Source organism: Desmodus rotundus, chromosome 9, assembly GCF_022682495.2.
Source record: "Desmodus rotundus isolate HL8 chromosome 9, HLdesRot8A.1, whole genome shotgun sequence".
Taxonomy (NCBI): Eukaryota; Metazoa; Chordata; class Mammalia; order Chiroptera; family Phyllostomidae; genus Desmodus; species Desmodus rotundus.
The window spans coordinates 57,788,126-57,804,080 of record NC_071395.1 but is presented as its reverse complement, the minus strand read 5'-3'; the positions used below and the strand labels follow the sequence as shown (position 1 = coordinate 57,804,080).

General features: G+C 39.0%; 1 protein-coding gene across 2 annotated transcripts in view; it reads left to right on the top strand.

Annotated features, from left to right (window-relative positions):
• NLRP3 (NLR family pyrin domain containing 3) overlaps positions 1-15,955 on the top strand; it is a 133,874-nt gene that overhangs the window by 104,308 nt on the left and 13,611 nt on the right. For both annotated transcript variants that reach the window (XM_024560927.4, XM_053911030.1), the window contains exon 7: positions 77-247. In XM_024560927.4, coding sequence (XP_024416695.2) covers positions 77-247 — 171 coding nt within the window. The remainder of the gene's footprint in view (positions 1-76; positions 248-15,955) is intronic.

The following is a 15,955-nucleotide window of genomic DNA, read 5'->3' as shown; positions in this document are numbered from 1 at the left end:
GTGATGGGACACAAGCTTCTGGGTTCACAGCAGAGTGGGTGACAGGTATGTTGACATTCTGCCATCTCTGCTGAAGGTTGATCAACTGCTGTCTCACGTCGGCCTGCTGTGTGGATCTCGCATCTGTCCTGACCACCAGCCAGTCCCTGACCAGACTCTACATGGGGGAAAATGCCCTGGGAGACTCAGGAGTTAGAACGCTATGTGAAAAAGCCAAGCATCCACAATGTAAGCTGCAGAAACTGGGGTAAGTGTTCATGGTGTCTCAGTAGAAAAGCAACTTCTTGTCAAAGTTGCATTTTTGGGAAATGTGGGGGTTACTCAGAATTGAGGGTAGAGAACAAAGGAGACAATTTCCGAAAGGGTTTGAAGATACTACCTATTGCTAGTAAGGTATTTATAACTATAGTGTTGGAGACTCAGAGTCAAAAGAAATCAAATAAATAAAGAAAAAAAAATAAAATAAAATTATCCAAGAATTTACTTACAAATAGGGTTGTTAATAACTAGAAAAATATGATTTTGAAAAATTCTTATCCCTATAAGTATAAAAATTTGGTAGATTTGCAAAAAAAAAAAAAAAAAGAGATTGTACCTCCCAATTCTCTACTTGCTTCTAAAACCTTTATGGGGATAGTCACCTGTTTTATGTGTGAATACTTTCACGCATGTCAGCCATTGCTGCACAATGTGGCCACTTCTGCACAACGTGGCCACTGCAGTAGGAGGGAGTTCTTATCCCGAGGGCACTGATGTTGGGTTCTGTGCATCGGTTCTGCTCCTGAGAGCTCTGCTGCAGGGGGGCGGGGGTGCTGGTCTCAATGCCCAGGGCTGCAGGTCCACACTTGTCCCCACCAAGCCCAGGAGGAGGGCCAGGGCCCAGTGCTTCTGTGCCATTACCCTGGCATCTGAAGCTCCAGTAATCTAGCTTAGCCTCTGTCCCCATCCAGCCCTCAATGGGTGCTGCGTTTTAGCCTGTGTAGCTGCTAAAGAGAGTGGGGCCTTTGTCGGGTTTCCCTGTATTTCCTTGGGCTTGGGAGAGAGCAGGCTTTCTTTCCAAAGGTCCAATCTCTTTTTTGGCTTTTCCTGGGCTTGCATCCTTACCCTATCCAATCCTATCCAATCTTTCCCCTGGATTTTCTCAGGTGTGTCTCCTACCCTTCATGGTTGGCATCTTGGCTCCTACTGCACCTGCCTCATAGTAGAAGGACCTCCCCTTGCATCTCCTCCCTCCCCCTGTTAATCTGGGGGAACTGGCCACTGGTGTTTTCTGCCCACTCAGGTTAATCCATTTGATGGAGCAATTCCAGCTATTCCCTGCTTATTTCTGAGAACTGTTTGTTGACGTGGGTATCTCTCCCCCATGTTAGAAATGAGGTCTCAGAACACCTAAAAGGAGAGATTGTTATGTTGTCTTGGAGAACTGACTTCTTGTATCATCATTGTGGAATGTCCCTCTTTACCCCTGACAACTTCCATTGCTGTTAGGGCTGTGCTGCCTGAAATTACTATAGCTGTTTCTGCTTTACTATTTTTTAAAATATTTCAAGCTTTATTGAGGTATGATGGACCAATAAAAATCATATACACTTAATAAGTACAACATGATATTTTGATATGTATATGTATACATTGTGAATTAATTTCCACAAACAGTTCATCACCTCACATCCTTACCTTTTACTTTGTGGTAACAACACTTGAGTTCTACTTTCTTAGCAAATAGCGGGGGTACAATGTGTTGCCATTGACTATAGCCATCGTGCTGCACACAGGTCTCCAGCACTACTGGTGCTCTAACCCAGAGTTTGTGCCCTTCGACCACAGTCTCCCTCCCCCCTCCACCAGCCCCAGTGATGACAGCTCAACTCTGTTACTATGAGTTGGCCTTCTCCTTTTAGATTCCACATGTACGTGCGATTGTGCAACACATGACTTACTATATCTGACTTACCTCATTCAGCATAATATCCCCTGGGCTCATCCATGCTGTTACAGATGGCAGGATTTCCTTTTTTAAAGGCTGCATAATATTCCATTGTATGTGTGTCTGTGTGTGTTAGCATGGTATATTTTTCTCCATCACTTTACTTTTATTTTTTTCCATCTCTTCAGTTTTAATCTGTTTGTGTCTTTACATTTAAAGTGGGTTTCTTATAGATAACATACAGTTGGTCTTGTTTTTTATTCACTTCACAGTATTTGGCTTTTAGTTGGTCTATTTACACCACCGATACTCAAAGTAACTATTAATATAGTTGGATTAATAGCTATCATATTTATTCCTTTCTTTTATTTTTATTTATTTATTTTTAATATATTTATTGATTATGCTATTACAGTTGTCCCATTTCCCCCCCTTCACTCCACTTCATCCTGCCCACCCCCTCCCTCCCACATTCCCCCCCTATACTTCATGTCCATGGGTCATACATATAAGTTCTTTGGCTTCTACATTTCCTATACTATTCTTACCCTCCCCCTGTCTATTTTCTACTTACCATTTATGATACTTATTCTCTGTACCTTTCCCCCATCTCTCCCCCTCCCACTCCCCTATTGATAACCCTCCATGTGATCTCCATTTCTGTGGTTCTGTTTCTGTTCTAGTTGTTTGCTTAGTTTGCTTTTGTTTTTGTTTTAGGTGTGGTTGTTAATAACTGTGAGTTTGCTGTCATTCTTACTGTTCATATTTTTTATCTTCTTTTTCTTAGATAAATCCCTTTAACATTTCGTATAATAAGGTATTGGTGATAATGAACTCCTTTAGCTTTACCTTGTCTGGGAAGCACTTTATCTGCCCTTTCATTCTAAATGATAGCTTTGCTGGATACAGTAATCTTGGATGTAGGCCCTTGCCTTTCATGACTTGGAATACTTCTTGCCAGTCCCTTCTTGCCTGTAAGGTCTCTTTGGAGAAATCAGCTGACAGTCTTATGGGAACTCCTTTGTAGGTAACTGTGTCCTTTTCTCTTGCTGCTTCTAAGATTCTCTTCTGTTTCATCTTGGCTAATGTAATTATGATGTGCCTTGGTGTGTTCCTGCTTGGGTCCAGCTTCTTTCGGACTCTCTGAGCTTCCTGGACTTCTTGGAAGTCTATTTCCTTTGCCAGACTGGGGAAGTTCTCCTTCATTATTTGTTCAAATAAGTTTTCAATTTTTTGTTCTTGCTCTTCTCCTTCTGGCACCCCTATAATTCGGATGTTGGAACGTTTCAAGCTGTCCTGGAGGTTCCTAAGCCTCTCCTCATTTTTCCGAGTTCTTGTTTCTTCATTCTTTTCTGGTTGGATGTTTCTTTCTTCCTTCTGGTCCACACCGTTGATTTGAGTCCCAGTTTCCTTCACATCACTATTGGTTCCCTATACATCTTCCTTTGTTTCTCTTAGCATAGCCTTCATTTTTTCATCTAGTTTTCAACCAAATTCAACCAATTCTGTGAGCATCCAGATTACCAGTGTTTTGAACTATGCATCTTATAGGTTGGCTATCTCTTGTCACTTAGTTGTATTTTTTCTGGAGCTTTGATCCGTTCTTTCATTTGGGCCATTTTTTGTGTGTGTTGGTGTGCCTGTTATGTAAAGGGGCGGAGCCTTAGATGTTCACCTGGCTGGGTAACACTGGTCGCTGGGCTGTGACGCTGTATGTGGGGGAGGGGCCGAGAGGGAGCCATAGGTGCTTACTCCACTCTCTGCTGGATTTCAGTCAGTCCCTCTGCTACCCACAATCAAACTGGGCCCCTCTGGTGCTGATTCCCAAGTGGGTGGCCTTGTGCACGCTCTAGGCCCCTGTGGGTCTCTCCAACGTGCTCTCCTGTGAGGCTGGGAGTTTCTCCTGCCTCAACCCCCATGGGTGTTTTCAATCAGAGGTTTGAGGCTTTATTTCCCTGTGCTGGAGCCCTGGGTTGCATGGTCTGTTTCACTCCCCTGCCATTCCTCCCGGTTTATCTATGTGTGAATGTGGGGCCACAGGGTCTGCTAGCTGCCGCACTGCCTGCCCCGTTCCACAATCCACCACCTCGCTGGTTCCACCAGCTGCCGCCCCGCCACGAGTCCTCTCTGCCCTGGCTGCCCGTCTCAGTCCCTCCTACCTGTCTGGATGAATGTTTCTTCTTTATCTCCTTGGTTGTCAAACTTCCATACAGTTCAATTTTTTGTCAGTTCTGGTTGTTGTTGTTGTTTTTTTATTGTTGTTGTCCTTCTTTTGGTTGTGTGAGGAGGTGCAGTGTGTCTACCTATGCCTCAACCCTGGCCGGAAGCCAATTCCTGTTTTCTATCTGTTTCCCTTGTTCTTTGGTCCTATTTTTGTCTTCCTCTTTTTTTCTTTTGTGGTTTTATTGAGTATTTATATGATTTAACTATCTTTCTTTTCTTAGCATATATTATACTTGTTTTTTTAGTGGCTACCCTAGACTTTTTAATATACATTTACAACTAATTTAAGTCCAATTTCAAATAATCTTTTTGTAAAAAGATTTTATTTATTTTTAGACAGAGGGGAAGGGATGGAGAAAGAGAGGGAGAGAAACATCAATGTGTGGTTGCCTCTCATGTGCCCCTTACTGGGGACTTTGGCTGGCAACCCAGGCTTATGCCCTGACTGGGAATTGAACTGGTGACCCTTTGGTTCCCAGACTGGTACTCAGTCCACTGAGCCACACAAGCCAGGGCCACTTTCAAATAATCTTCTACTGCTTCACAGGTAGTATCAATACTTTATAATAACAAAATAGTAATGATTCCTCCCTCCTGTTAGTTGTATCATGGCTGTCATTAATTTCACTTCTATATGAGTGCATATCTACACATCAGTATAAATAATCGAATACATTTTTTCTATTATTATTTTGAACATGATGCTGTTTGATCAATTAAGAATAAGAAAAATAAAAGTTTTCATTTCACCTTCCCTTTATTTATTTCTGATGCTTTCTTTCTTTATGTGCATTTAACCTGTATTATTTTATTTCTCTGTAAAGAACTTTCAAAAAAATATCTCTTGCAAGCTGGGTTTATTGGCCAGTTTTCCTCATTATTTTTTTGTCTGAGAAAGTCTCTTTCTTTTTCATTTTTTATGGATAATTTCACAGGGTATAGACTTTTAGGGTTTTTTTTCTCTCTCAACACTAAATATTTCACTTCATTCTCTTCTTGTTCACATGATTTCTGAGGAGAAGTCAGATGTAATTCTTATATTTGCTCCTCAATAGACAAGGATTATTTTTCTCCTGTGGCTTCTCTCAGGATTTTTCTTTTACATTTGATTTTTCATATTGTAAAAATGATATGCCTAGCTGTAGGTTTTTGTTTGTTTGTTTGTTTTGCATTTTATGCTGCTTGGTGTTCTCTGAGCTGTCTAGGTCTGTGGTTAGGGATTTCACATTAATTGTGGGGAAATTTTTGGCTATTATTGCTTCACATGTCTCTTCTGTTCCTTTCTGTGTCCTTTTCCTTCTGGAATTCCCATTGTGTGTATGTTATACTCATACATGGACTTTTATTGTTGTTTCTCAGTTCTTGGATATTCTGTTCTTTTTTTTTTTTTTCAGTGTTTTTATTTCCTGTTAACTTTTTCAGCTTTGGAAGTTTGTATTAAAATCCTAAAGTACAGAGATTGTTTTTTCTCAGTCATTTACAGTCTCCTGTTAATCCCATCAAAGGCATTCTTTATTTCTGTTACAATGATTTTTATCTCTAACATATCTTTTTGGTTCTTTCTTAGAATTTCCTTCTCTCTGCTCACATTGTCAGTCCTTGCATGTTGTCTACTTTATCCATTAGGACCCTTAGTGTATTAATCGTACTTGTTTTAAATTTCTGATCTGTTCATTTTAACATTGCTGTAATATGTGAGTCTGTTTCTGATTTTTTTCTGTCTCTTTGAACTCTGATTTTTGCCTTTTACTATATCTTGTAATTTTTTCTTGATAGCTGGACATGCTGTATGGGGTAAAGGAACTTCTATAAATAGGCCTTTAGTTACACAGTGATGAGGTGTGGAGCGGGATACATCTGTCATCCTAGGAGTAGGTTTCAGTCCTTGGTGCCCCTGCCCCATTAGGTGAAACAGGTCCCCACAGAGGTTCACACTGAGGACTCCTTTCCCTGAGGTCAGTTAAGCTTTGGCAATATCCCAGCAGGGCAGGCTTTGTGTAACCAGTCTCTCCTGTGAATAAGTCCCTTCAAGAAGAATGGAGTTCTTTTTCCCCTCCTCCTGCTAAAAGCACAAAGGGATTTTTATCTGAAGTTCACTGTGAGGGTTTCATTGAGCTCCTGGAGGTAAAACTCATAAAAGCAGAGGGGCCCCTGTGACTGGACCCATGGTGTTTTGTCTCTCTGACTGTCCACACTGAGCCTCCAGCCAGTCAGCCACAGTTCAGGGTCCCTACCCGAGTGCCAGTCCCTGCAGGGTCTTCAGATCCAACAAGTGTGGTTCTCTGTCTCTCCCCTTTTGTGGCAGTGGTTTGTCCTGTGACCTCACTTACAGATCAAAGAAGAGTTGCAAATTTGTCTGTTTTTTCTGCTTTTCACTTGTTGTTAGTGTGGAGTGCTGACTCCGAGGCTTCCTGTGTGCTGGACTGGAAATTACAGAAGTAAGACTTGGCTCCACAAAGTAAGAAGTGACAGTGTCTTCTCAGCCCACTTCTGAGAGAACCCTTTACAACAGGCTGATGAGCAAACTTGCAGACAGAAATATTTAAACATCCATCTGTCTGTCCACCCACCCAACCATCTCTATATACTCTATGTGTTGGTTTTCTAGGGCTGCTGTAACAAAGTACCAACCGAATGGCTTAAATAACAGGCAGTTATTGCTATTTTAGTTTTACTGAGATGTAATTGACATACAACCCTGTGAAGTTTCAGGTGTGCAGCATAATGGCATGACATACCTATGCTTTGAAATGACTACCACAGTAAGTTTAGTTAACACCCATCACCTCGTGTAGTTACGAAAAATGTTTGTTTTCATTTGATGAGAACCATTAGGATTTACTTTCTTAACTTTCAAAAGTAGTTTACACAGCAGTGTCAATGACAGTCATCGTGTTGTATATCACGTCCCTAGTACTTATTTATCTTATAACTGGAAATTTCTTTGTGCCTTTGACAACCTTCACTTAATTCCCTGACCTTAGCTCCCACCTTCACCTCTGGTAATCACAAATCAGATCTCTTTTTTTCCTATGAGTTTGGTTTATGGATTTTTAAAATCCTTCATATAAGTGAGATCATACAGTATTTGTCTTTCTCCCTTTGACTTATTTCACTTAGCACAGTGCCCTCCGGGTTTATTCATGTTGTCACCAATGGTGGGGTTTTCTTCCTTTTTTAATGGCTGAATAGTATTCCATTGTGTGTGTGTGAGTGTGGTACCATGTATGTTTTTAAAGATTTTATTTATTTATTTTTGGAGAGAGGAGAAGGGAGGGAGAAAGAGAGGGAGAGAAACATCAATGTGCGAGAGAAACATTGACTGGTTCCCTCTCACATGCTCCTAACTGGGGACCTGGCCCACAATCCAGGCATGTGCCCTGACCAGGAACTAAACTGGCAAACTTTTGGTTCGCAGGCTGGTGCTAATCCACTGAGCCACACCTGCCAGAGCTGTCACACACACACACATATATATATATATATATATATATATATATATATATATATATATATATATATATATATTATTGAGAACTTCCTTTATTATCAATTTATCCCCTTTTCTTGTATTATGGTTCTCTACTTTTGAAAATTATCACATGCCCATACTTTTTCTACCAAATGACTTATTGAAGACAGAAAGAGTAACTCCTTTAGAATGCCATACTTATATAACTCTGAATAAAATATACTGACAAAAAGCATACACCTTTATTAAGAAACCCAGGACATGGTGTTTTTCATTTGAGACTCTTGGAATAGTTTTGAGGTACACAAGTAAATAATGTTGGACATAAATATATATTCTGATACATATATATTTTTTAATTTTTAAAAAGATTTTATTTATTTATTTTTAGAAAGAGGAGAAGGGAAGGAGAAAGAAAGGGAGAGAAACACTGATGTGCAAGAGATATGTCGAGAGATTGCCTCTCATATGCCCCCAGTTGGGGACCTGGACCACAACTCAGGCATGTGCCCTGACTGGAAATTGAAGCAGTGACCTTTTGGTTCACAGGCTTGCACTTAATCCACTGAGCCACACCAGCCAGGGCAAATTATTTTAATGTTTTAATTAAAAACTACTCATATGCCATCCCATCCCATTCTTTTTAAAATTGAATTTACTGGCACAACATTGGTTAATAAAACCATACAGGTTTCAAGTATACAACTCAATAAAACATCATCTGCACTCTGCATTGGGCACCCATCACCCCAGCAGAGTCTCTTTCTGTCCCCACTTATACCTCTTTGCCCACTTCCACCTCCCCAAACCCCTTTTCTTTCTAACAATCACCATACTGTTGTCTATGTCTACGGATTTCATATATATATCTTACTCCCTTCACTGTTTTTCACCCAGGTCCCCAACCCCCTCCTCTCTGACAGCTGTCAGCCTGTTCCATGTTTCTTATTTTTAGTATATTTTAATGATTATGCTATTACAGTTGTCCCATTCTTTTCTCTCCCCTTTCTCCCCCTCCACCCTGTACCCCCCTCCCTCCAGCATTCCCCCTCTCAGTTCATGTCCATGGGCTGTACATATAAGTTCTCTGGCTTCTCCATTTCCCTGTCTATCTTGTACCTACCAATTATGCTACTTATTCCCTGTATCTTTTCCCCCCTATCCTTCCCCTCCCCCTCCCCACTGATAAACCTCCATGTGATCTTCCTTTCTGTCATTCTGTTCCTGTTCTAGTTGTTTGCTTGGTTTGTTTTTGTTTTTTTTAGGTTCAGTTGTTGATAGTTATAAATTTGTTGTCATTTTACTGTTCATATTTTTTATATTCTTCTTTTTCTTAGATAAGTTCCTTAAATATTTCATATAATAAGGACTTGGTGATGATGAACTCCTTTAACTTGACCTTATCTGGGAAGCATTTTATCTGCTCTTCCATTCTAAATGAAAGCTTTGTTGGGTAGAGTAATCTTGGATGTAGGTCCTTGCCTTTTATGACTTCAAATACTTCTTTCCAGCCCCTTCTTGCCTGCAAGGTTTCTTCTGAGAAATCAGCTGATAGCCTTATGGGAACTCCTTTGTAGGTAACTGTCTCCTTTCTTCTTGCTGCTTTTAAGATTGCCTCTTTGTCTTTAATCCTGGATAACTTAGTGATGATGTGCCTTGGTGTGTGCTTCCTTGGTTCCAACTTCTTTGGGACTCTCTGAGCTTCTGGTCTTCCTGGAATTCTATTTCCTTTGCCAGATTAGGGAAGTTCTCCCTCATTATTTGTTCAAATAAGTTTTTAATTTCTTGCTGTTGTTCTTTTCCTTCTGGCACCTCTATGATTCAGATGTTGGAATGTTTAAACTTGTCCCAGAAGTTCCTAAGCCTCTCCTCATTTTTTCTGATTTTTTGTTTCTTCACTGTGTTTTGATCAAATGTTTCTTTCTGCATTCTGGTCTAAACCGTTGATTTGAGTCCAGGTTTCCTTCCTGTCACTGTTGGTTCCCTGCACATTTTCCTTTATTTCACTTTGCATAGCTTTCACTTTTTCCTCTATTTTATGACCGTACTCAACCATTTCTGTGAGTATCCTGACTACCAATGTTTTGAACTGTGCATCTAATAGGTTGGCTATCTCTTTGTTGCTTAGTTGTATTTTTTCTGGAGCTCTGATCTGTTCTTTCATTTGGGCCATTTTTTTTTCTTGTCTTAGCAGGCCTGTTACATAGTAAGGGGCAGAGCTTTAGGTATTCGCTAGGCTGGGGCAGCTCACGTCAGTGTGTTGTGGTGCTGTATGTGGAGGAGGGGTCCAAGAGGGAATAATGCTACCTGTTCAGCTCTGAAGACACTGTCTTTTCTTTATTGAGTAATCTTGGCTCACTTGTCAAACATTAGTTTGCTGTAGATACATATGTTTATTTCTGTTCCTTTAGTCTGTGTAACTGTTTATATGCCAATGTCATATTGTTTTGATGACTATAGCTTTATAATATAATTTGAAATCAGGAAGTATGATGCTTTTGGCTTAGTTCTTCTTTCTCAAGTTACTTTGGCTATTTAGGGTCTTTGTGGTTCCATAAGAATTTTAAGATTGTTTTTTCAACTTCTGTAGAAATTGGCATTGCAGTCTTGATACGAATTGCATTGAATGTATGGATGGTGTCAGGTAGTGTAGTCATTTTAACAACAATGTTAATTCTTCTAATTTATGAACAAGGGCTATCTTTCCATTTCTTGTGTCTTCTTCAATTTCTTTTATCAATGTCTTGTAGTTTTTAGTGTAGAGATCTTTAACCTCTTTGGTTAAATTTACTCCTAAGTATTCTATTGTTTTTGATACTATTGTAAATGGGATAGTCTTCACATTTATTATATTTTGGATAATTTATTATTAGTATATAGAAATGTTATTGACTTTAAAAATTTTTTAAATTTATTTATGTATTTTTTTATTGCTGTTATTGACTTTGTATTCTGTATTTACTGGATTCATTGATTAAGTCTAACAGTTATTTGGTTGAGTCTTTAGGATTTTCTCTAGATAAAATCATGTCATCTGCTGTCAGGGGAAGGGGTGGGTACTGGGTAGGATGAGTGAAGGGATTAAGCAAAGAACCAAAGAGAAAGACTGGTGGACATAGATAACAGTATGGTGATTGCCAGAAGGAAGGGTATTGGGGGGAGGTGAAAGAAAGTAAAGGAGGAATAAATGGTGATGGAATGAGACTCAACTAAAGATGATGTATTATAGAATTGTATACATGACACTTATAAAATTTCAGTGACCAACATCACCTCAATAAATTCAGTTAAAAATAAAATATTATGTCATTTGTAAATAGAGGCAATTTACTTCTTTCTCTCCCAATTCTGGTGCCTCTTATTATTTTTTTCTTGTCTGATTGCTCTGGCTAGGATTTTCAGTACTATAAAAGGGACCCCAAAAAACTGGAATTATCTTGTAGTCCAGGCTTCCCCCACTAGGTGAGTGTTCTAGGAACTCATCTGTATCAGTGTACCAGCTAGCATTTTCATGAGAGACTGCGTTCAGCTTCAATGAAATTTTTTTGAAGACTCTTTCAACACATTTGCCCATTTCATCATGGGTGATTTATGAGCATGCCTGCCAACACTGTGCTGATTGTTCAGTAGTTTTTGATTTTAAAAAATGGCATGACCCCTATGCCCTCACTCACCCTATCCACCTGATTTTTCCCTGAGCGACTATTTTTTTCCCCAGGATAAAAAAGTCCTCAAAGGGAAATGTTTTGCTGATGTGGATGAGATGAAGCAAAAAATGACAGAAACACTAAAAAGCATCACAATTGATGAGTTCAAAAACTGTTTTGAGCAGTGGAAAAAAATGTCTCTGTAGGTGTATTGCATCAAATGGAGAGTACTTTGAAGGTGACTAAAGTTTAAACATGTAAGAAAAAATACACAATTTTTAATAAATAACTTTTGTTTTTTGGAGGTCCCCCCTAGTATATTGAGTAGAAGTGATGAGAGTGGACACTCTTATTTTGTTCTTGATCTTAGATATGAAGTTTTCAAACTTTTATCATTGAGCATGCTGTTAACTGTAGGCTTGGCATACATGGACTTTATGATGTTGAGGTACATTCCTTCTACACCTGATTTGTTAGAAGTTTTTATTATGAATGGATGTTGAATTTTGTTAAATGTTTTTCTTCATCTACATAGTCTTTATCTTGCATTCTATTAATATGATGTATCACATTATTTGTACACTTTGAATCATTCTTGTATCCCAGGGATACATTTTCCTTAATCATGGTGAATGATCCCTTTTATGTGCTCCTAAATTTGGTTTACTAGTATTTTGTTGAGAATTTTTGCATTTATGCTCATCATGGATATTGACCTATAGTTTTCTTTTGTTGTATGGTCTTTGTCTGGTTTGGTACCAGGGTAATGCTGGCTTTATAAAATGAATTTGGGAGTATTCCCTCCTCTTTGATATTTTTGTGGCAGGATTTCATTAATTCTCTTTAAATATTTGATAAAACTTACAGTGCAGTCATTTTATTCTGGGCCTTTCTTTGTTGGCAGTTTTTTGATTAGTAGTTCAGTTATTTTTACTAGTAATTGATCTGTTTGGGTTTTCTATTTCTTCTTGACTCAGTATTGATGAGTTGTATATTTCTAAGAATTTTTCTATTTTTTCTAGGTTGTCTAGTTTGTTGCTTATAGTTGTTCATAGTAGCATCTGATGATCTTTTGTATTTCTGTGGTATCAGTTGCAATATCTTCTCTTTCATTTATAATTTTGTTGATTTGGGTCTCCTCTCTTTTTTCTTGGTTTGTCTAGATAAAGGTTTGTCAATTTTGTTAATCTTTACAAAAACTTGGTCTTACTTTGTTAAATTTTTCTATTGTTTTCCTGTTCTCTATTTTATTTGTTATAATCATCTTTAAATTTTTTTCTTTTTTTGGTAGGTTTGGGCTTAGTTTGTTCTTATTCTTCTGTTTCCTTGAGGTGTAAAATTAGGTTATTTACTTAAGTTCTCTCTATGTTTTTGATATATATGTTTATTAGAGATTTTTTTATTAGAACTCATTTTCCCACACCCCATAAGTTTTGGCATATTGTGTTTTCAGTATTTTGTTTGTTTCAAGGTACTTTTTTTCCCTATAATTTCTTTTTTGACCCATTGGTTATTCAGGAGTGTTGTTTAATTTTCTTATATTCTTGAATTTTCTAGTTTTCTTTCTGTTACTCATTTCTAGTTTTATACCATTGTAGTCAGAGAAGATACTTGATTTCAGTTTTCTTGAATTTGCTAAAACTTGTCATGTGGTCTAACTTATTATTTATCCCATCAATGCTCCATGTGCACTTGAGAAAAACGTGTGTTTTTGCCATTGTTGTATAGAATGTTCCAAATGAACTTTATTGTCTCTCGGTAGCGAAGGCCAACAAAGTGCGAGGTGCTGGCAGCATTGGCCCCTTCTGAAGCTGGGAGGGAGTCTTCTCGGTGCTTCTGTTCCAGCTCCTAGTGGTTCCCTGGTGATCTTTGGCATTCCTTGGCTTCCAGACGCATCACCACACTCTGACCCTTCATGTCTCCACGGTGTACCTCCTGAGTTGGTTTGTGTCTGTTTGTGTCCGAATTTCCCCTTTTTATAAAAACACTATTCACATTGGATTAAGGCTCACCTTAATGACCTCATCTTACCTAATTTCACCTGCAATGACCCTATTTCTAAATGAAGTCACATTTTGAAATACTGGGGGCTAGGACTTTAAAGTATGAAGTTTTGGGGGAGCACAATTCAAACCATAATGTTCTATCTCTCTGTCAAAACTGGAATCATAATGTGACTACTTTCTTATGATATGCTTTTTAATTTTATTGTGACTACATTGCTGTGCTGGTATGTACCAATTTACAGACTTGGGCAAATATCCCATGGCATCCATTGTGGCGATTATTTAGCTACTGATTGAATGATGAAACTCTGGATTAGTTTCTAGTTTTTCACCATTACAAACAACTGTGACAAAAGCATATTTGTACATGCAACTTTATGTATGTATATTTCTTTTGAGGTGGACACATACAAGTGGAATTAATGAAGCAAAACTATCAGGCAATTTATATTTTGTTAGGTACAGCCAAATTTTTTTTCTTTTTAAAGTTATTTTATTGATTATGCTATTACAATGTTCCCAATTTCCCCCTTTATCCCCCCTCTGCCCTTCACCCCCAACCCTCCAGCATCCCCCCACTTTGTTCATATGGGTTGTACATACAAGTTCTTTGAGTTCTCTGTTTCCTAAACCATTTTTACCTCTCCCCATCTATTTTATGCCTACCAATTTTGCTTCTTCTTCCCTGTACCTTTTCTTGCCTATTCCTCCCATCCCCCTCTCCACTGAAAACCCTCTATGTGATGTCCATTTCTCTGATTCTGTTCCTGTTCTAGTTGTTTGCTTAGTTTTTGTTTTCGTTGATTTTCTTTTTCTTTTAGGTTCATTTGTTGATAGTTGTGAGTTTGTTGTCATTTTACTGATCATATTTTTTATCTTCTTTTTCTTATATAAGTCCCTTTAACATTTCATATAATAAGGGCTGGGCGATGATGAACTAACTCCTTTAACTTTACCTTATCTGGGAAGCACTCTGTCTGCCCTTCCATTCTAAATGATAGCTTTGTTGGATAGAGTAATCTTGGATGTAGGTCCTTGCCTTTCATGACTTTGAATACTTCTTTCCAGCCCCTTCTTGCCTGCAAGGTTTCTTCTGAGAAATCGGCTGATAGTCCTATGGGGCTCCTTTGTAGGTAACTGTCTCCTTTTTTCTTGCTGCTTTTAAGATTGTCTCCCTGTCTTTAATCTTGGGTAACTTAATGATGATGTGCCTTGGTGTGTTCCTCTTTTGGTCCAACTTCTTTGGGACTCTCTGAGCTTCCTGGACTTCCTGGAAGTCTATTTCCTTTGCCAGATTAGGGAAGTTCTCCTTCATTATGTTTTCAAATAAGTTTTCCATTTCTTGCTGTTGTTCTTTTCCTTCTGGCACCTCTATAATTCAGTTATTGGAACCTTTCAAGTTGTCCCAGAGGTTCCTAAGTCTCTCTTATTTTCTTTTTGAATTCTTGTTTCTTAATTCTATTCCAGTTGGATGTTTATTTCTTCCTTTTGTTCCAAATCGTTGATCTGAGTCCTGGTTTCCTTCCTGTCACTGTTGGTTCCCTGAATGTTTTGGTTTATTTCATTATTTCATTTTTTGACCAAGCTTAGTCAGTTCTGTGAACATTTTGATTACCAGGGCTTTAAATTCTCCATCAGATAGGTTGGCTATCTCCTCATTGCTTAGCTCTCTTTCTGAAGCTTTGCTGTGTTCTTTCATTTGGGCCATATTTCTTTGTCTCGGGGCACCTATTAAATTGTAAGGGGGTGAGGCCCTAGGTATTCACCAGGGTGGGGCAACCCTCCTTGCTGTGCTACCACACTGCCTTTGGGGGAGGGGCCAGAGAGGGAACAATGCAGCTCCCCTGCTCGTCTCTAGCCCCACTCTCCAATGAACTCTCCTGTGAGACTGGGAGTTTCTCCCACCGCACGACTGCCATAATCCACAGTCAACTCTGAGTCTCAGTTTCCCATTCAGCGAGCCCCTCCTGCACGGTCCAAAGCCTCACCATGGGTTCTCTCCGTCCACTGCCTTACTGGTCTGGTTGTTTTGGTTGACTGTTTCTTTAATTCCTTGGTTATCAGAGTTCCATGCAGTTTGATTTTTTGGCACTTCTCGTTGTTTACTGATTTTAGATTGGTTGTTGTCCTTCTTTTGGTTGTATGAGGAAGTGAAGGGTTTCTACCTACACCTCCATCTTTGGCTGGAACTCCAAATTTTCTTTTCTTTAGGCCATTATCTCTTTACCCCAACATTATACAAGTGTCTCACACCGAGTATTTATAGTATCCTTTAGCTTTTGTAACCCATTCCCCACGTCACCCTTTGTCCTGTTCCTGCCTGCTCCTTAGGCCTTGCTTTGCTGAATATCGAGACATCCCAGGAGGCTGATTAGCCAGTAAAAAGAGGACAATTCTAGTTAATAAATAAAAAATGAAAAACAAAAAACTTTCGGTTCCCTCTACCTCTAATGTTTCTTTTACATAACATCAGAGGCAGCTTTCAAATGCAAATTTGATAAATTTGAGTCATTGCTTAAAATGCCTTCTTCCAAAGTTCTTCTTTGAAGTCAGACTAAAGTTCGTGGCATATGTCCAACCTGGGCTTGCAAGGCTGCCTCTGACCACTGCTAGTGGGCTGCTCTGCCCTCTTGCCCACCACACCCTCCGCTCTACTTTGAGTAATGATGAATTCATTTTT